Source organism: Falco naumanni, chromosome Z (assembly GCF_017639655.2).
Source record: "Falco naumanni isolate bFalNau1 chromosome Z, bFalNau1.pat, whole genome shotgun sequence".
In the NCBI taxonomy this organism is placed as follows: Eukaryota; Metazoa; Chordata; class Aves; order Falconiformes; family Falconidae; genus Falco; species Falco naumanni.
In genome coordinates this window covers 54,942,601-54,964,306 of record NC_054080.1, presented here as the reverse complement: position 1 = coordinate 54,964,306, position 21,706 = coordinate 54,942,601, and the positions used below count along the sequence as shown (strand labels likewise).

At 37.9% G+C, this 21,706-nt stretch overlaps 1 protein-coding gene across 2 annotated transcripts in view; it reads left to right on the top strand.

The window, feature by feature from the left end:
* Nucleotides 1–21,706, top strand: part of KDM4C (lysine demethylase 4C) — a 299,915-nt gene that overhangs the window by 182,231 nt on the left and 95,978 nt on the right. For both annotated transcript variants that reach the window (XM_040579749.1, XM_040579748.1), the window contains exons 13-15: nt 10,953–11,134; nt 12,581–12,797; nt 13,717–13,793. In XM_040579749.1, the coding sequence (XP_040435683.1) occupies nt 10,953–11,134; nt 12,581–12,797; nt 13,717–13,793 (476 nt within the window). The remainder of the gene's footprint in view (nt 1–10,952; nt 11,135–12,580; nt 12,798–13,716; nt 13,794–21,706) is intronic.

Genomic DNA, 21,706 nt, shown 5'->3' with positions numbered 1-21,706 from the left:
CGGTATATCCAGAATTATGTTACAGGGATTAATTAATTCTATATAAATATTTTTTTCAGATACAAATATGACAGAGGAGTTTGGCATTGCTTGTAGTATCAGTACCACTATGGCTGAATTATTATATGATGCATAACAACTGTTACACATTTATTTAAAGTCATTAATTGTCTCATCAAGTGTTTCTGCTTGCCTTTTGTGAAAAAAATGCACTGCTCTATCCCCTTAGAAAACAAAATATTTAACCTCATTATGAATTGTATCTGGTAAAGTAATACTACAACAAAGCATTATACTTGCAGTGAAGCAAAAATGCCCTGGTGGTTCATGGAGAATCAAGATCTGTGACCACTATTAGGGGTAACAATAAGGAGATGTTTTTAAATTCATAAGAATATGCTGCATTGCATAATCCTATTAATCCATTAATACGGGGTGGGCGTGGGGGGGTGGGCAGATATCGATACATTTTAGATTTCACAATGAATATGTGAATTACAGCCAGAAACATAAAAGAGGTTACAAGAAACAGCCTTCATTCATCTAAGAGCATGCACGTTTTTAAAAATACTAACAGACTTGCATGATAAGCTCTCCTTGGGAGGCTCTAAGGGACAGAAATGTCATGCTTTGTGTGGAGGCCACTCCACATAGTTATTATCAAAGCATACCAGAATCAGTGATATATTTAATGATATATTGATAGGGTATTTGAATCCAAGTAGGATATATTGTTGAAAAGTATCCAATAAAGGGTCTTTGAACTTTGATTTTTACATATGCTCCAGCTTTGAAGGTTTACATCTTGTCCGGGAAATTTCTGACTGCTTTAAAGTGTAACAGCTAATACTCTAGCAGAACCTGTCTGTCTTTACTACTGGTACTTAAATGGTATTTACAAGTAAAAGGAACTGAATTCTGTGTTCCTTGTATCAAAGTCTGATACGCTCTGCCAGATTTCTTTTAGATGCCCCACGTGAGGACTATTTAATATTTAATAGCAAATTTCCTGGAAGATATTTTGTGTTACACAGGATTTTGCGTTAGCAGAGTGATATAGCAATGTACTGAAATTACAATACAACACAACATAGCAATAGTGATACACAGTTGGATCACAATATAAATGTGATTCCCATTGCTGGTCTGTATATGCTGACTGTTATGATGCTGGGTGTCACCATTTGCTGGGAGGGAACATGTGGGTTGAAGTCAGCTCAAACCTGTTTCTCTCTTCACAGGTCATTTTGTTCAATATTGACTTTTTATACTCCATATTGGACGGAGCTGTATACACGTTTCCCATATTCTGGTCTGGTTGGCTCAGGAAGACATTTGCAATCTTGTTATTGACTCTGGGAAAAATATTTACATAACCAGCTGATCCACCCAGCTGATACAGCCGTTTATCTAAAACAAAGGCCACCCTCTCTTCTCCTTCATGTTGAAATAAATTTGGCTTCTTTGCAACAGCTTTGGGCAGTCATTCCCTAGATTCTTCGTAGAGATTCAAAAGCACAGAGCCCCTGTGCATGTCCCCTGAGCCCTCTTCAGTTTCAGGGGTTTATTAATTGATCACATGATGCATGGAACATTAAAGTGTAACAGTACCCTGATTTACATACAAAATGTATGTCCATCATCAAGAAGTTTTTTCTGGTGACTACTACTGTCAGGCAGAATGAAGGAGTGTCTGCTTTATAAAAGGTCCTCTTCTACATATGGGATGCCCCAGATCCTGTCTTCTGTCCTAGAAGACATTAATAAAGCATGGAGTTCCTTTGAAGTTGTTTAAAGATAAGATAATCTCAGGGTTTTTGTTTTTTTCTCTGGTGTCAGGGAATTCTTGAAACTCTGAATGGTAATTTTATATTTGTTTCCTTTGAGTAACTCATCCTTGTTAATGAACCAAAGTCCCTGTGGGTCTTACTCACTATACAAGGGGGATGTTAAGTCTAATTTACAGCTGCAAAGGTAGGAGCAGCTTCAAAATTAGAGTTTATTTTATAGTGTACACTTACAGTCATGTTTTGAACTTTAGAAGGGTGATAGGTTGTGGAAGCTGTATGATATTTAATATTGTTTCCCAGCTGTGATTGACCTGCCTTAGCTATGAGATGTTTCCAATTGTGTAAGTACAAGTCTTTATTTTTCTTTCTTACACAGTGTCATATTTTAAAAATCTTTTTAAAAAATAATAGTTTAATTGAATTTTTATGTGATGCAAGATGTACGGAATGTCCTTTTTAATGTAAAAATGGTTTATTTTAGTGCAGGTTATTTAATTTTTATTTCATGTAATTCCTCAGACATGTTACATTCCAGATAGTAAAGGCTTCTTGCAATAACCAGAGGATTTTCATTTTTGCAGTTAAATACAGAAACCCTCTACTGTTTTTTTTATACGTAGGGAATTTTAATACATCCTGCAAAAGTGTTCTGGATGGTTCTTCTCATAGTTTCACTTTGAAGTAGGGAGTGAGCACATACATCTTTGTATAGTCAGCCTCTGAGCATGGTACTTAAAACTAGCTACTGAAGTTTTCTGGAGACAAATGGTCTCAGGAAAAGAGTGAGCTTGACTTAAGAAAGTGAATCAGATAATTGTAGTTTTGTTGTATTGTTAGGCAATTCTGAATTTCTATAAAAGCACTTACAATTCAGGTTAAGCGTAACATTTACACTTGAACATAGTGCTGTGTGAGAAGGTGTTCTGCTAGAGATGTTTATTTTTGTAGCTGAAGTGATGGCCTCAATTTTTGATACAATATTTGTTCCTATGGGAAAAAATTACTATATATAAAGTAGAATTTCATGATTCAGGTGGAGATTAAACAACAGGAATAGATCAGCTCAAGACTTTAAAGATGGTTCTTTGAGTATATGTCAGTGTGCCTATGTGTTATGCATGAGAGTTTGCAATCTCTTGAACAGTGCTGTCAACTGAGCTGCAAACGTATGTTGAATTTCCTTGTCGTTGGTATAAGGTTCAACTCCTTTATTTACTTTTATTCCCTCTGAAAGCAAAATGTATCCTGTACTATAGTTAAGTTGATTTGAGGTTTACTTACCGAAGAGTATAAAGAATGCATTATTCATTTTTGTCTTGATTAATTCTTAATTTGGAATGTAAGTTTCGTGATGAAAAGCTGGAAAAAAGCAAATGGCACATCATAGTTCTCACCAGGGAATTCTGCCACGCATCTCTACAGAGTCCTGTTCATGCACGTACTGGCAATGACCTGTGAGGAAGTGTCAGTGTTTTGATCCAGTTTACAGCAGACATAGAAGTCAAGATAGATTCCATAGCTCCATTTCATGTGTTGTGAAAAGAAAATGCTTTCCGTAGACGTATATTGTGTTTCATATCACAGCACTGCTTGACACGAATCTTTCAGGTTGTCTATCCTGGGCCGCAGGTAGCCATTCTTAGAGCGAGGCCAGTTTATTGCAAAGAAGATTTGACTGAATAATAGCACGTATCACAGAGCACTGTTGACTGGCAGTGTTGCCTAAGTGACTGTTCATCAAAACTTGCTCTACCTGAGACAACATTCTCAGCCTTTTCCAGAAGAATGTCAATATGTAAGATTGTTAGTTAAACACTGCAGGAGTGGGCTGGAAACTAGGACCATGCGTGGCAATCAGTTAGCTGAGGGGAATGTGCTCGAGCTTGTCTAGACAACAATTAACATGATGAGGCATGTTTACAGAGCACAGGGGAGTGGGGGACGGATGGCGCCAAGGAAAGGTAACACCTTGCTGTTAATTGATGGAGTTAACCACCAATCAGGGATTGCCTAGCCTGCAAGGCTTAGCTTCAAGAACCAATCTGTTTAAAACGCGCACCTTCTGAAAGTGTATAAACCCTCGTGCTTCTGTACAATAAATTAACATCTTGCTTGCATCAAGCTGCGTCCCGTCTCTTCATTCGCAGCAAATTGGTGACCCCGACGTGATGCGTTTAAGGATCTGACGTGAAGGGCTCTCGAATCGCCTGACTGAGGGACTTGCAGCGAATCCCACAGAACTTAGAATGAACTGCTGAAAGTGAGCGGGAGCCGGCTGGCCTGAAATCCCACCAGAGCTGAGAGGTGAGCTGTGGGAAATCCGTAATGGGGAATCGGGCTTCGTCCCCAGAAAGAGACGTATATGGACTCATGAAGGGTCTTCTAGTCCGATCTGGGAGCCCGTGCCTCAGTCTCCTCAAATGGTGACCCCTATGGTGGTGTTCCGAAGCCTTGGAAGAATAAGGACAGTTATTTTATTGGTCAATAAAAAAGACGGCTCGTGGAAGAGGGCTACCTTCCAGAGGAGACACCTTGGCTGAATGATCGTCTGGCTGGCTGGACCAGGCGGACAACCTGCATCGAGACAGGTGAGCAGCCAAGAAACTTTAGACTTTGAAGCTGTAAATTCCACCGACAGCGCGACTCTTCTCAAGACACCGTCAGCGATGGCGATTCCGTCCACACCTCCTGTGCCCCCAGAGCTTCTGTCACTGATTGCAGCGACCCTCACAACACAGGAGCAAGCACGGGAACAGGACAACTCGGACAATGATTCCATTGACACTGATAAACCTTTTGATCCAGGTCCTGTAGATCTGGAAATGGAGCTAGACCTTTCCCCACCCCCTCGTCTCTCCCGATGCATTGATGGTATTTTTGGGGAGGGTGAAAGGGGGTCTGAGGGACTGGTGGCAGGAATGCAAGTGGGAAGCACTTAAGTGAGGGGGTTTGGGAGTCGCTATGGCATGTTCAGTATTTTGTCAGACAAATCAACCTGCAGAGTGGCAGCCTGTGCAATACGAGGCTGTTAAAGGGTTAAGCAAAGCAGTGCGGGAAGGGAGGATTCATAATGGGAGAACAACTAGGTATTGTGAAGGAGAATAGAAAAGATAAACGTGGTTATCTGGTGTTTAATAGGTGTCTGCATGCTTGTAGAGATATATAGCTGTGTAACTGCATGAATGATTTCTGCCCTGAGCCTGGTGGAGCATACAGCTGCGGTGTGTGTCCGGGCTCAGAGATGTAAATAGGGGCTTCTCTGTTACGGTAAAAGTGTTTCTCTTTGCATAAAGAAGAGAGGGAATGAAGGGAATGACCCCAGAGGTATGTTCAGAGAAGGCATGAGATGTTTCGAACTTTTTGACTGAACCAGTTCTTGTTTGGTGTGCCCTTCCACCTCTGTATAATGTTAATCCAAAAGAAGATGATATTGTTTACACTTTGAATGTCGATAATTGTCTTTCTGTAGATGCTAATGTAGGAGGCTATGATGGGAACGTGTCACAGCGGTTCTTCCCTTACCTGGAGTAACAGCAGGGAAAGCATTAACGAGTTAAATCACCTTGTTTGGTAGGCAGTTAAGAATGTGAGTCAAAATTGCCGCTGCTTTTTGTTGTTGGTTCAGGGACATGGCTGTGAGGATTTTGATGGTATGTGCTGCGTGGATTTTAGGTGCCCCATTGCAGCAACATGTTATCAAAATCTGAGAAAATGTCAGCCTTTTTGGCATCCATTCACTCAATTGGCAGTATTGTTTGTTTGCTATTACCTTGGTTGCTGTCATGTTTGCAAGGGCCCTGCAGAACATGGCAAACCTGGTACTAGCTGTTCAAAAACAAAAAGGGGAAATTGTAAAATTGTACGGAACAAAGACAGTGGGTTATTTTGACATTGATAATATGTCTTAGTTGCTTTTTTATTTGTTCTATTACTTATACCTTGTTTTTACTCGTTCGGTTTCAAAGGTTCTTTTTGTGCAACAGGAAGGGGGAGATGCAGGAGTGGGCTGGAAACCAGGACCATGCGTGGCAATCAGTTAGCTGAGGGGAATGTGCTCGAGCTTGTCTAGACAACAATTAACATGATGAGGCATGTTTACAGAGCACAGGGGAGTGGGGGACGGATGGCGCCAAGGAAAGGTAACACCTTGCTGTTAATTGATGGCAGTTAACCACCAATCAGGGATTGCCTAGCCTGCAATGCTTACCTTCAACAACCAATCTGTTTAAAACGCGCAGCTTCTGAAAGTGTATATAAACTCGTGCTTCCGTACAATAAATTAACATCTTGCTTGCATCAGGCTACGTCCCATCTCTTCATTCGCCGCAAAACACCATGTTCATAGTGCTTCATGAAACATTATGTACTGGTCTTGTAAAGTAGATGTGATTTTGGAGTGCAATGTTTGAAGCTCTTTTGCTGTGAGAACTGGTGCTGCCACCGTGGTTTTTGCGGTTCTCGAGTGCTGGGAAATGTCACTGGTACATAGCTGAAGTAGAAAGTATGCCTTCTTATGACAGTGGAGCTTCTGAGATTTTTCAGCTAATGTGGATGCCACAAATTTTTCTCCGTTCTTTGAGAATCCTCACTTAAAGTGGATTTTGAATAGAGGCAGCTGTAGACTGCAGTTGCCTTGTGTCCTTTATACTATTGCACACAAGCATCTGAAGATGCTGGGCACTCATAGGCTTCTAACACCTGGTCAAAAAGCACTGAGCTATGTGAGTGAGCCTACCCTGCAAATGCCTACGCTGCAACTACACATACCAATATGAGTCAGGAAAGTAAATTTATTTTAGCCTAAAGTCACTGATTGCCCTTAGTTATGTAGTAAGTAATAAAAGGAGACATTAAAGATAGTAAGAGGAAGTGAGAGGTATTGGGTAAATAACAACAAAAAATATCAAAACCCCCAAGTTTTCCGATTTTTGGGGGGATAGAAGTAGTGCTTTGGAATTATCAATTGGACAAGTGAGGAAACGCTATAAATTGTGCCAAGATGGCAGTGTTTGTTACATCAAGTAATTATATACTCTATGCTTTGTCCCAAACACTTGAGAGAGCTGGTTTTTGTTTTCTTGCCTGGTTTTGGATAATCAGATTCTCAGGTTTTATTCATGGTACATAACTTCTCTGACTTCATGGAAACCAGGAAGGTAACTTCACCTGTACTACCTAAGAAGCTGTCCTGGTATCATGGTTTAACCCCGGCCGGCAACCATGCACCATGCAGCTGCTTGCTCACTCCCCACCACCACCCCCAGAGGGATGGGGAGGAGAATCGGAAAGGAATGTAAAACTTGAGGGTTAAGACAAGAGCAATTTAATAGGTAAAGCAAAAGCCATGTACACAAGCAAAGCAAAGCAAGGAATTCACTCACCACTTCCCACGGGCAGGCAGGTGCTCAGCCATCCCCAGGAAAGCCGGGCTCCATCACACGTAACGGTTACTTGGGAAGGCAAACGCCATAATGCCAGAGGTCCCCCCCTTCCTTCTTCTTCCCCCAGTTTATATACTCAGCATGATGTCCCATGGTATGGAATACCTCTTTGGCTAGCTTGGGTCTCCTGTCCTGGCTGTGTCCCCTCCCAGTTTCCCGTGCCCCCCAGCCCTCTGGCTGGCAGGGCCCAAGGAACTGAATAGTCCTGCATTTAGTAGAAACATCACCCAGCAACAACTAAAAACATCAGTGTGCTGTCAACATTGTTCTCACATCAGAGCCAAAACACAGCACTGTACTAACTATAAAGAAGAAAATTAACTCTACCTTAGATGAAACCAGGACACCTGGAAATTCTTCCTGTCAATGGTGTTGCTGCACCTTGACAGAATCACACAAAGTGACGCTGTCCAAGTTCTGCTGGTGTATATATTTACGTAGAAGGTTGCATGTTCTACCTAGTGGGAAAGCTGTTGAAGGCAGCATTGTTGTCATACTCTGTAATGGGAGTCATGTACTCTGTAACTTTTTTTGTTAATATCGATTTCTTTTGAAATTTTATGATTCCAGTGTGCATGTGTGGGTGAATGTTGATTTTAAGGAGAGGAAGTAATATTTCCAAAGCCCTTGAGAGATGATAAATTAAGCTTGAGGTTGCCTAGGAAATTCTTGAAGACAACTGAAATTCACAATCCGTGTAGTAGTAATAACATGGGATCAGGCAAACTTTACATCCCTTAAGCACATCCATTCTGTCTATTCTTAATTTTGTATACTGTTAGTGTAGTGTAGTCCCTTTAAGAAGTACTAGGTTAGCTAGTCTCCCTTCCAATGGAGGAGAGATATTTTTCCTTTCCTGGCTGTGCTTCTGGGCTTGTTAGGGTGCAGAAGAGTGAGAGGTTGCGGGAGGATCACATCAAGTAGCCTGGGTGCCATAGTTCATGCAAAGAGACTAAGAGACTGCAGTAAAGAGCATTGAGAAGAAGCATCTCACAGAATTAGAGATGTTAGAGATCAGAGGCAAATGAGGAGGGTTTGCTTCTAGTCAGTTAGTTATTGGAAGTAGTTGCTCTAAACGTAATGTAAAGGAGAAAATAGGTTTGTTAAAATAATGCTATTTTTTTGGAGGTTGTGGGGGATGCAGTCCAGTACCTCTGCATATGACACTGTCCCTGACTTCATTTGGAATGAGGTTTGAAAATAAATACAAAGCTCTTGAAAGTGAAAAGTGTTGTAAGAGTGCTGCCAGCTTTATTCCTGGCTCTTGCATTCTTTTCAGTCCCTTGGTCTGGAAAGGATTTGTAAAGATCACACAAGAGGGAACTAAAATTGTGGAATTTATAAGTAATTAAGATATAAATATTTTTCTCAACAAAAGCAGAACTGATAGGGTCATGACTTCAGCAGTGTGCTGGAGGCAGTGGGAAACCAGGGCAATATGTGAGATGATTAGAGCTATTATTGTAGAATTAATTCCAGGACTGGAAATCCAAAGATAGGTTTTTGACTAAAGAGGAGCATAATAGATTGAGGTTCAGGGTGAAGACTTCAACCCTCATGAGAGAATTATTCAGCAGTGATAAGGAGTAGTGCAACTGAAGGATGTCAGTTTCAAAGTGGTTAATAGGTATGGAACACATAAATTGCAAACCTTCACAATTTTTGTGTTCCTCTTAGTTTTCTTCATAAGGCACAATCAAGCCCCGAATTCTTTGTGAGGTTACACTATAATGAAAATATTTAAAATAGCAACAGTATAACCTCTTGAAAGAAAATTATGTCAAAGGAAGAATTTGGAGAATAAGTTAGCAAAGATGAAGCCACTGGTGAGACCGTTCTGTAAGGGAAAATTAAATAGAAATGGAACTAGAGCATAAATTTCAGAGCTATTTATTTTACAGTTCTGGAAAACTGCAAGCAATAGAAAAAATATGATTAGACAATGTTTTTAACAAAAAGCTTGGTTCTTTAACTTAAAAAATAAGTAATTCAGAAAGCTATAAAAGTGATGCTGGCATTTCGTATTTTCTTCTCTTTCTTGTGTTCAGCTATTTTTTCACTGCTATTCTTTTGCAGCTACGTTATTCACCATAAACCTCAGCTGATGAATACTGACTCGATGACAGCTTTTTTGCGGGTGTTTTCTATTTGTCCTTCTACCTTGATTATTGGCAAAAAGTTCATTGATTTGATATCTGGTCTGTTGAGAAACTATAAAAAATGAAATAAAATTTGTGTGCGGGATACCTTAATTTACTTCTGGTACATTTGGCTTGCTTGTAGACAAATATTAAAATCCATATTTTATTCAACACTGATAAAAATACTTTCAGCTTTATAGTGCTTTTGTAGCTATGCCTGACAATTTATCATACAAGGAGACCCATAAAGCCTCGACTTTTTCATAAAGTGGATGAAGGCAGTCATGAGCTAAAGGAATGTGATGATTCAGCTTAATGTACTTCATTAAACAGTTCTCTGTCGTTCAAATTTTCATCTGAAATAAACAATTTTTCTTAAATACATCTTAAGAAAAGGACTGTATGCTATAGACCCTTTTTTGTTACCTGAAATTTTTATTCAATAATTTTCCACATTTTCCTTCCCACATTATCATTCTCTTAATTGACACCTACACACCTTCTCATTGATCACAAAAGACTTAATAGCCACTGTCCACTTGAGTGAACAGACCTCATCATTAATCAGAGTAGTGTATAAGGACCCAGTTCAGAAAAATATATTTAACAACTCCTGTTTAACTTTCCTTTCTAGAATGAAAAGTCATTTACCTCTTCATAAGCTGTATATTTTGCAGGTGACAAAGTCACTAGATTTCTTGTGAAGATATCCTGAGGTTTCCAACCAGCTCAAACATGTGACTAGGCTGAAATTCTGGTGTTAACAGCTGGATCATTGCTAACTATGCTATTGATTTTACTGGGGCAAGGGTTTTACACCCAGTCTCCTTTTCACAGTTTTCGCTTTTCCACATCTTCCTCAATAGCAGAAGACTACATGTTTAGATTACTCCTATTGAATAAGCTATTTCTGTTTGAGTTTGTCTGATTTTATTTCCTAGTTTCTTTAGAGGCTTTTAAATTCACAAAGTCACAGAAACACTGCTAGTAAGTAAAATAAACTTTTACAACATCCAGAACAGATAACTGATATTATCCAAATAATTTTCCTGTAGTGGGATGCAGCATGTGTGTCCAGCTACCTCAGATATGATTGTTCCCCATTACTCCCTGGATATAACATTTGTCTCTTTTTTCCCTTCGGAAAATGAGTGTCAGTTCCCATAAGGAGTAGAGAGGTGCCGTTTTGAGTGCACAGAGTGATTTGTCTGGTGCTACTTGGCAGGGTACAACATATTCCATCCGTAAGGAATTCAGGGCAGAGTGCATGGAGGGGTAGGGGGTAGAGGTTAGAGGAATTAGGGAGTGGGAGAGCGAGATGTAATATTGTGAATATGAATACAAATTGTAAACAGTAGAGGTAGTGGCGTACTTTCCTATGCTGTATGTGGAACAGTCACCTCAAGACACAGGTGTTGAAACAATTTTTTGTGCTTATCCTGGTGCTTAATTCTTTCAGACTTTGCCTTTGTATTCACATGCAGACTTTTAGCATTGTTTTATCTTCATCAATAACACAGGTGACAAAATCGTTGTTTGTCTTCAGGACTACAATGTAACCAATTGTTTGTTTCTTTAAGAACTGCCTGAGACTACCTTAATTGAAGAGGAAGTTCAAGAGACAGAGATGTGGGCCAGGCCTCTGGTCTACCTTTGGCACACAAGAGTACCCAATTTCAATGCTGAAAAAACATACAATGCAGCTTGTGCAAAGAAGGAACCACACTGTGCCATTTGCACTCTTCTCATGCCATACTACAAGGTAAGCAAAATCCTAACAGCTTCATCTCTGGGCAAAGTGTGAAATAGCTGCCCAGCTACTCCATTTCTGTAAATTAGAAGTAAGATAAGTTTATGCATTTGATTTGTATGAGAAGTAAATAAATTCACTGTTGTTAAAATTATAACTGTTCACCTACATTTATTCCTGCTTGCAGACAGTCTATACCTTTTACTAGGGTTTGTGTAGGATTGGCATTAGTCTATGTGTGCTTGCCCTTGAAGTTGCACTTCTGGAAGTGATGAATCCATATAGGTTTGTGTCTTAACTGTTTCCTTGTGTGCTGTCATGGTTTAACCCTGGCTAGCAACCAAGCCCCACGCAGCCACTTGCTCACTGCCCCCACAGTGGGATGGGGGAGAGAATCATGAGTAAAAGTGAGAAAACTCATGGGCTGAGATAAAGACAGTTTAGTAGGTAAAGTAAAAGCCACACACACAAGCAAAGCAAAGCAAGGAATTCATTCACCACTTCCCACGGGCAGGCGGGTGCTCAGCCATCCCCAGGAAAGCCGGGCTCCGTCACACGTAATGGTTACTGGAGAAGACAAACGCCATAATGCCAGGTGTCTGCTGGACCCCCCCGCCCCGCCCCCCCTTCTTCCCCCAGTTTATATACTCAGCATGACATCCCATGGTATGGAATGTCCATTTGGCTGGCTCAGGTCAGCTGCCCTGGCTGTGTCCCCTCCCAGTTCCTTGTGCCCCTCTGGCTGGCAGGGCCTGAGGAACTGGAAGGTCTTTGACTTGGTATAAACATTACCCAGCAACAACCAAAACCATCTGTGTGCTGTCAACATTGTTGTCACCCCAAATCACACAGCACTGCACCAGAGACTGGGAAGAAAATTAACTCCGTCCTAGCTGAAACTGGGACATATGCCAGTCTTTAAGTGTTTTTTATTGAAGCCTTTTCTATGTCTCCTTCCTGCAGTTCTGAAGAAATAAGTGTTTTCACAGTACTTAGGCCTTCTCAGGAATAATATTCCCACAGATACAATCTAATGCGGAGCACTGTTTGATACTGGCTTGTGGAATTCCTGTGTCAAATCTCAGCTTGAAATGCTGCTGCAGCACCGTGGTACTAATTCAGAAGGCTAAACTGGGATTTCCTCATCATGGGAACTAGGGAAAAAAGTTACTGAACTGCACCCAGTTAAGGGGCTCAAAGGGAGACAGAGGTACAGCATCACTGAACACTGCTGCAATAACACTAGTTTGCAGGCTGAGTGCTATTGTAGATTTTAGTTATTTGAACAAGCAAGGAACTATAGAATGACTGTGATAAATACCTAGAAGCAGTTAATTTTCTCGTAAAACTGTTACATTATTAGTGCAAAAGCAGGGAGGGGAGAAGTAATTTCATCACTGTCAAAAGAAAGACTCTCCTTTATTTTCCTTAAATATAAATTTTGTTTGTTTTTTTCAGCCAGACAATCATGATGAAGAAAATCCTGCTTTCAGGGAATCAAACTCAGCAGAAACACTGATGGCTGAAAATGAAAAGACTAAACCTCTTATTCCAGAGTTGTGTTTCATTTATAGTGAAGAAAACACTGAAAACTATCCATCAAATGCCTTTATTGAAGAAGATGGAACAAGTCTTCTGATTTCCTGTGCAAAGTGTTGTGTACGGGTTCATGCAAGTAAATAAACTAATTGTTCAGTTAGCAGAAATGTAATTTCAAATTTTGTTTTATTGATAAATAACAGTTAACTAGGCTTCTCCTATGTCTTTACAAGTACTTGAAGAACATTTCCGTATGTTATGATTCAATCACTGGCTACTTTCTTAAAAAAACTCTTACATTTTCTGTTGCCTATTAATGATTGCTGTGAAAATAGTGAAGAATATTTTTTTCTGTAAACTTTCAATAATTGCAAACTTCTGATTCTTGTTTCAATTCTGACCTATTAAATTCCTCTTTTACTTCTCATATTTTAAATCACTGGGTGATATTAGTATGTCCTTGCTAAGTCGTGAGGGTGAAATCCTGCTGGATTTGAGGACTTGTGAATATTGGCACTGACTTTATGCAGTAATTTCCTTAACCTTGCATTCTTTTTTTATTTCAAGAGTAACTGATGAATGCATGGATTTTATGCAGTATCTTCACACACAGTAGGGCTTGAGTAGTTAGTTCTAGAAAGTCCATGTGAAATGCTTACATGGAAGTGTGGTATAATTGCAGAGAATAAATGTCAGTACAGGCATTCAAATTGTACATTTTTCCTGCAGGGTGAACTGGTTGATTTGCTATTGAAAAGACAGCAAATAAGAAATAATCTGGGGTTTGGATTTTTTGGGGTATTTGGTTGGGTTTCTTGTTTTATTTTTGTTTTGATTTGGTTTTTGGTTTTGGTGGGTTTTTTGAGTTTTGGGAAGAGTATCTGTATGTCTGATTTATATATTTCGTAGACTATGGAATTGTCAGTAAGCTTAGACTGGAAAAGTCTCCTTGGTCACAGGAGATGTGTTTCACTAGTGTTTATACGCAGTTGATTTGTATGACATCATAGATAGAAAGACAGACTATATTAATTAATCCACCTCTCTTATTCTAGGTTGCTACGGTGTTCCTTCTCATGACATCCATAACGGATGGTTGTGTTCTCGATGCAGAAAAGAAGCCTGGACAGCCGTAAGTTTCATATGTTTCATAGTTATTTAACACGTAGAGGTTAAGTGAAAAAAAGCACATGTGTGATTGCATGTGGAATATAGCCTGTGTATTTTTTTCTGAACGCACATTTGCTAGTGTTTGTAAAACATGATTAGATTTCATTGTAAAATATAATAGCATTTTGATAGACAAACTTGGAGTAGGTCGATATACTCATGAAAAGGATTGACTAACAGAATATAGTTGTCTGTAAAACATAGTTCAAGGAAATAACTAAAAAATTAAATGCATATAGAAAGAAAAATGAGATTTCCTGTAAATATTTTAGACTTCTGGTATGTGCATATGGTCAACTGGAGAATAGAGAAAGAGAAATAGAACAATATGTTATAGTCAAGAATTAAATTGTCCTTTTACAGCATTTAAGGTTTACTGTGCTGTATAAGCAGAAAAAAGTTTCACTTGTGAAGCTCCTAAATGCCTGTTATTTTAATTTTTTAAAAAGTATAAAATAGTTTCATACAGCAAGGAATAAATAGACAATAAATTAATAGTTCATAGAATCCTTAAACATGTCACTTAAGAATCACTTAAAAAAAATAAAATCGGTTTTAAATTTTACTTTTTGCCGATCAATAGCAGTTGCCCTGCTACGTCATATAATAGTTGTTTTCCTTAAATCAGCTTGAGGAAATGTGATTATCAGTTTTGATGGCAACATATCTTTTCTTCATTCAGTTGTTGAATTAAAGCAGATATTTCAAGTGCCTTAAAAATGTAAATCCTTAAATAACATCATAAACATTTTAGTTATGTTGGAAAAGAAATGAGAATCAAACTACTGGAAAATACAGTGTCACTTTGACAAACATCACTTCTTGCAATTGCAGAAGTCACCTGTAAAAAATTCACAGTCATGACATTAGCAAGCTGTAAGTAGTATTAAATATAAACACTTTGATTTTCCTTCTGTACACCGTGAACATTTTAAGGTTCTTCTGTTAACGCGAAGAGTTAAGGAAACAAAAGAGGAGCTGGTATTTTTAATTTACACATTACCTAAGCTGGGGAAAACAGAAGGAAAAAAGTGACTTTAGACTGCTGGTTACAAAAATACGGTCCATCTATATTTAATCCTGTGTTCTCTCAGTGAATAGCCATTAAAATATTTATTGAATCAGTTTCTATCTCTGTTATGTGTTCTCATATTAGTCACAACGGCACTCTTACTAGGTAAAATCCAATTTTCATCTGTCATCGGTAACCAGAGAACCTTGTTGTACAGATAATCGGACAATTGTGAGTTTCAGGATCTCCTGAACTACTTTCATGACTTCTGTTCTAGAGTTATGGGAAGGTCAAGGGGAAGAACGTAAGTCTGTTCTAGCAAGTGACAGGTAGCCATTAACTCAGAATCTAATAATCAGTTAAACAATCAGAGTTGGAAAGCCCTGGTGCTCTATCAAAAAGATTTTAAATTTCATTTCAGGGGAGATACAAGTGCAGGAGATGTGACGTGCAGATACAGGAATTCCAAGGAGAATTGTGACAGGAGTAGGAGTGAATCACGTCTTTTGTTAAAAACCTTGAAAAATTGAGAACATTGCCTTGGAATTTAATGTTACCTGCAATATAACAGTACTGCATTTGAGGGGAAATTTGGAGAGAGTCTTTGTCTTTTGACTGTAGTGCATTTTTAAAAATCAAAAGTCACTGAAAAGTAGTAAACCAGAATTCAGTCTTATAATTTGTTAATTCTGTGTTGTAGAAAGGATTCTAAAATTATTCTGGAATTTTAAGGTTATTTTACAAATGTTCTTGAAGTGAAGATAACCTTCAGGTACCACAGCAGTAAGTGAAAGATAAGAACAAAGATAGTGAGATAATCAGAATCGTAGAAGGGTTAGGTTGGAAAGGGTCTTAAAGATGACATCTAGTTTCAACCTGCCAGCCATGGGCAGGGACACCTTCCACTGACTGCTGACTTATGTATGTTTATTATGGGGCAATAAAGGGGGAACTGGGTAATACAATAGAAAAATGGAAATGTTGGAGGGAAGATTAAAGCTTGACTTGACTGGGATTTTTCCTTGACAAACTGTTAGGGGAAAAATTTATGCATCCAAGGACAGTGTTAACTTGAGAAGGATTATGCACGTTTTACTGAATAGGTTTGGTTTTATTTTATTTATGCTCCATATAAGTTTCTGAAAATAAGGAAGGTCTGAATTTTAGGGAAAAGTTTGTTCTTGGCCAAATGATTTGAGGAGATGACATGAAGCAGTGGAAGAGATATCAAAAACGTACAGAAAATAGATCAATGGAAATTTTATGTGAAGTGGTTTTAGTATTTTTTTTTTTTGCAAAAGTATGCTCTAGGAACTGGAGAGATGACAGTGCATTTCTGGAATTTCATGTAACAGGATGGTGATAAGAGTTAAATAGAGCACTATTTTCAGTGTGTAAGGGCTAAACAGTAGGTGTTGCCCACCTGGACAATTTATTTAATGTAAACTCTGTCTATTACATATTTAACTGTATGTGTGTTGATTACTGTAAAGCTAAATTGTTAGTGCTAATAAATTCATCTTTCTATAGCTCTGATTTGGTGACCTGAGTGCAATGAAATTATGCCCCGAAAGAACTCTTAATTCAGATGTGTTTCTAGAATAAAACTCACATTCTTATTGTCATAAGCTGTCATTCAGTTCAGAAGTTTTAATGAAATTTTGAAGGTTGAGTAGACTTCACTAGTATTAAATTTACTTAAAACTTGTCCTCCATAGTCTCTTTGTTATTAAATGTCTCGTTCACATGTCAATGTGAACTATTCATTGTCAGCTGAAACATGTAGGAGTGGTAAGATGGTAGCCATCTGCTACCCAAGTTAAGTAGCAAAAATCCAGCAGTTTCAAGGGTGTGAATAATGCTCTGTTATTCTCATATGTGAATTCTCTGTTTACTCGTATGTGCATGATACCCAATTCACTTCTTTAATGGTAGGGTCTTACAAAACTCTTAAGATACTGAAGCAATGTCAGACCTATTAGTGATTATCTCAGAGGTTGCAGAGCTCAGGTAAGGTGCCAGCAGCCTGGAAAATTTAAAGTTGCTTTCTAAAAAGACAGGAAATGACTGACCCAAAGAATTATGTGGCAGTCCACCTATCTTGGATTTCAAGAGAAACACTAAACAAATAACAAATCAATTTTTGAATACCTAGACAATAACAGAGTACAAAGAGATATGTGTTTAAGAACAAACCAACAGATTTTTTTCTGTGACATCTCATAAGAATAAGGAATAAGCAAAAGATTTCATGCACCCTAACTTTCAGATGATTTTGGCAGTGTTTTAAATTCTGATATTCAAGCAACAGAGACACATGATGTTAATCAATAGTTGCCAAATATATAGGAATATGGATTGGTTTCAAACTTCAGTATCACCAGCCATCATTCTCATCAGACTCTTAAAATCATGAAGGGAGTGATAAAATTCTATGCATCATGTGCTGATTAACTTTCATATCCTGTGGAACATACGTGGAAATCTAGACTGGCCTACTTTAAATCATTTAAGATGATTGCACAGGAGGTGGGGGAGTATACTTCATGTGAAGCTACCAAGGTGTTAAACTTACAGAATATATAAAAGTTTTTTTCACAACTGTCAAGCATGTTTCTGGTATTAATCAAAATATTCTTTTATTCAGTTATTTCAATATTTCAGTGATGTAAAAGGATTAATAAGAGGTGTTCTTGATACATTTTCTGTAAGTACCAGGGGCCTTGGGCATTTTGTAGGCATTTTGTAGGTTTGCTGGTTTGGGTTAGGATTAGTGTTTTGGACTGGATCCAATTACTGTTTTGGATTGGATCCTGCTATTTCGTGGAACAATAATATTACTATATTGAAGAAATGGTGTAAAATAAATGATACAGAGTTCAACAGAGACAGGTACAATACTTAGAGAGGAGTTATCAGTTATGCATACATGAGATGGGAGTCCCTACCTAAGCTGCAGCTTCTGCTGCTAGCTACAGTTGTGACCACTCTGGTCATAAACTTCGCATAAATCATTGGTTTCATAGAACCAGAAACATCATACCAGGATGTTTAAATCTTATACTGGAAATAAAGCCTGAAAAACACAGGGAACAATCTTTCTCCTCTCTTGAGCTTTGGTGAGAGCCCAGCTGAAGAACTTTGTCTAACAGAACGTATGTGGTTCAAAAAACCATGAGCCTGAACGGGATGGAAGAAAACAAGGGGTGCAATTGAAATTGCAAAAAACCACAATATTCTTTTAATCATTCCTGATAAGACATCAGTCATTCCATAAAGGAGGACTGAAAAGAATTAACCTTCTTAGTCTAGCCAGGGGAAGACAGAAAGGAAGGCATTCATTCATGTAAAATTGTATGTGTATGGCAAAAAGGAACACACTCAATTGCCATTCTCTCATTTTAAGCACAAAAGATGACTTGTAGCAGCTTTAAACTGCATCAGCAGAAGTTAATTTAAATACCAGGAAATTTTGCAAATTTTTATTTCTAAAAATAGTGCACTGCTGGACTGGGATATACAGAGGTTTTGCAGAAAATACTCCATGATTTTTGAAAACATGTTAGACAAGGTCAGGAATAGTTGAAGAAGACTTGAATCATGCCTTGAGGTAGAAGGGTAAAATAGACACTGAGTTGCCTTTTTTTCTATGGTTCTCTTTTCTGTGTTTGAGCAGTATTATTCGTTGCAAAACAATGTGACTGTAGTTCTCTTTGGAGAAAAAAATTGTCAGTTGGATATACAACTTAAATGTATTAATGTGTTTTTGCTTATATGGAACCTCATTGCTAACATCAGCATAAATAAGAATTTTTGATACTTATTTCGGTCCTATTTGTTATTTTAGGATCATGTTTTTATCTATTCAGAGTTTGGACAATAACCTTAGATAATCCTAACAGCTTTCACTTCAAAATAGTACAATACTTTTATCTAATCTTAGCATTATGCTTAACATAAATGTGGTTCTCTTTTAACCAATCTTTTGTAGATTTATTAAAAAAGACAACAAAAGTACTACTTTCCTTTAGTCATGCCAACCTGCAGCAGAAAGTTTTATGCTACATTTAAGTTATATGCATATGTTTCTTTTACGAATCTGGTTTTTTATTTGTATAATTTTTTTCTATATCTGTTATACATATGCTATTTTAATTGTATTTTAAATTACTGTGTAGTACCATAAGTCTTTCTGGAGAGGGAGATGTAATTAAAGAAAATTACTTATCTGCATGACTATTTTTTTTACTGTAGGGTATATAGGGCGAATGTATTTTACATTCCAACTAACATGGTTCAGACTTCAAGTTTCTACATGAAAGAAATGAAAAAAGTCATATTAATGTGATTTCTTGTTCAGGACAAGCATTCCTAAAAACTGCAGCTGTTGCAGAAGGTGTGAAACTGAGATTCAACTTACTGTGGGAATTATATATCCACATGCCTTCAAAAATTCGATTCCCGCATCAGAAAAGTGCACAAAATAGATTTAATTATTAGAAAATACCTATTCCCTGAAACTCCAACTTACTGATGTCTGAAATTTTCCTTCCTCTTCACTTTGATTCCTAGAAGGAGGAGATTTAGCTGAGGAAGATCTGTCTGAGGATTCCCTTCTGTGTAAGGCTTTAAATCCTAAAGGGGAGGTTGGCTGGAAAACAAGGAGAAGGAAAAGTTCTATGCAGTGGAGAATGAAATAAAAGCTATGAAATAGTGGTACAAACCTTGGTTCAAAGTTCAGAATTCATTTCTTAGGAGCGAAAGTACCTTCTCATTTCTCTGCCTACACAATTAAATATTGTTTTTAGTTCTGTTAAATATCACTTTCTTAAACTCCTGGCAGTTATGTTAATTTTATAGAAAATTTGGTCTCTACTAGGTTTTTATATGTGTATCTGTATGATTTTGCAAAGCACTGAAGTATGAGAGTCCTATAGAAATGGGAGGCGTATTAATAGCTAAATGAAACTGTGTTATGTGTGAATCCCAAATAAGAGCAGCATTAAAATAGGGAAACAGAAAAATGGCTACATGGACTTGGATTTATGGAGCCAGACATTTCTTTGATGGAGATTTCATTTTATATTATCAGAGGAAACTGCTTTTGAGATTCAGAAGCATACTGTTTTCTTGCAGTTGCAGTATCTCTAGTTGGCTGAAGTCGTATGCTTTACAATATTTTTTGTCAAATTCCCAGACATTCCAGGATGCGCTTGGATCCATGATAACAACATACCTTCATGTTCTGCTAGGCAGTAGCTTGTGTTTGATAACGATTATTGACAAAAGAGTGGTACTAAATTTGTCTGTGGACAAAATGGACAAAAAAATTAGCCATAAATCAATCCCCCCAAACAATTTAAAAAAGCAAATAATATCAAATAAGTCATCTGCATAGCTCCTGCAAGTGTAAGTGTATTCATACTAAATGCCTTGACTGAGAAAAAAATGCCTCATTAATCTTAAGTGTTTTAGCTATAGAAAGCTAGTGAAGTCAGGAAGAATAATGACTGGCATTATAGAGAATGCAATGTACTGTACAATGTGCAAGGATGTGGTCACCTAGTAGCTATAGTACATAAATGTAAGAACGTTTGTTAGGAGAAGACAAAAGGATTTGGGACAGGAAAGAGTTAGAAAGAAGACCAAGTAAGGAAACAGTTAAATGCACTTCAATGCCTTACTTCATAGCAAGCTGGCTGTTAATAAGGCTACTAAGGAAGGTGCATGACTTTTCACACATTATTGTAACCCCTTCGTAGCACTACAGAAGTAGTTCAGCACCTAATCTGGTCACTTGGCACTGATTTTGAGAACAGATGCTATGTTCAAATAGCAAGTGTTAAACAGCTTGACAGAGGTAGTTTTCTGTAGATGAAGTTTTTCATGCTTTATATTTTACTATTGATATTCAGACTTTCGGTTTGTTTATATTTTGTGGTTAGAGTAGACCATTACATCAGTTGAAGGATTTTTTAATTATTATTATTTTTTTCCCCAAGGCATCAGAAAAGTGGCATATAAGAGCTTTCTGCATTCCAGCTCAGAAATTGTCCTATTTCACCCTACCGACAATAGTGATTTTGAACAATCTTTTTATAGTGATGCCCTTCTCAGTGATACAGTGTCAGTATTTCCATTATAAAGTATTGTTTTCAGAGCCTGTTAACTGCCAAAATTAGCTCACTGCATGTGAGCTGGTATACGGTGTCTCAATTTCCAGACTGATTTTCCTACCAAGCTTCAAAAGCATTTAGATGTTGTTAAGAAAAAGGAATTATTTGCCTTGAAAATCTGTCTATAGCAGGAAACATTAAAACTTCAACTTTTCTGCATTTTTCTCTTTGCAGAAAACTGAGGCCTGATTTTTATTTATTTCTTTATTTAACCTGGATTTTCCCAAACATCTGTAAAAAGATTATTTACTGGGAGAATTACTTATAAATGCTGATGGTAACCTTCTGTGGACTCGGAAGTGGGGAACATATTTCTTTCTGGTTTTGGTATTAGTCTAGTAACAGGATATGTGTTGCTTGTAAGAACCAGTCTTTAACACAAAGTATTGTAACAGATTTTTTAAATACTGGTTTTCCCTGATGCAGTCACACAAACCACATTGAAGACTGTAAAACCTGGAAAATATCTTTTTAACCTAAATACCATAAGGCTTAAACCCAAAGTCCATTTTGACCTTGGATTCCCTTTATTGCAGTTCACCAAGTCAGCCTTTGCCACTGATACCTGTGCGAAAAGACCTGATAACTTCGGGCACCTTCAGGCATGTGGTTATTCTCATTTTACCAAGGAAGGGGTTGTCCATTCCCTGCAGGGTGAGGCAGGATTTCCATCAGATGCAGCTTTGA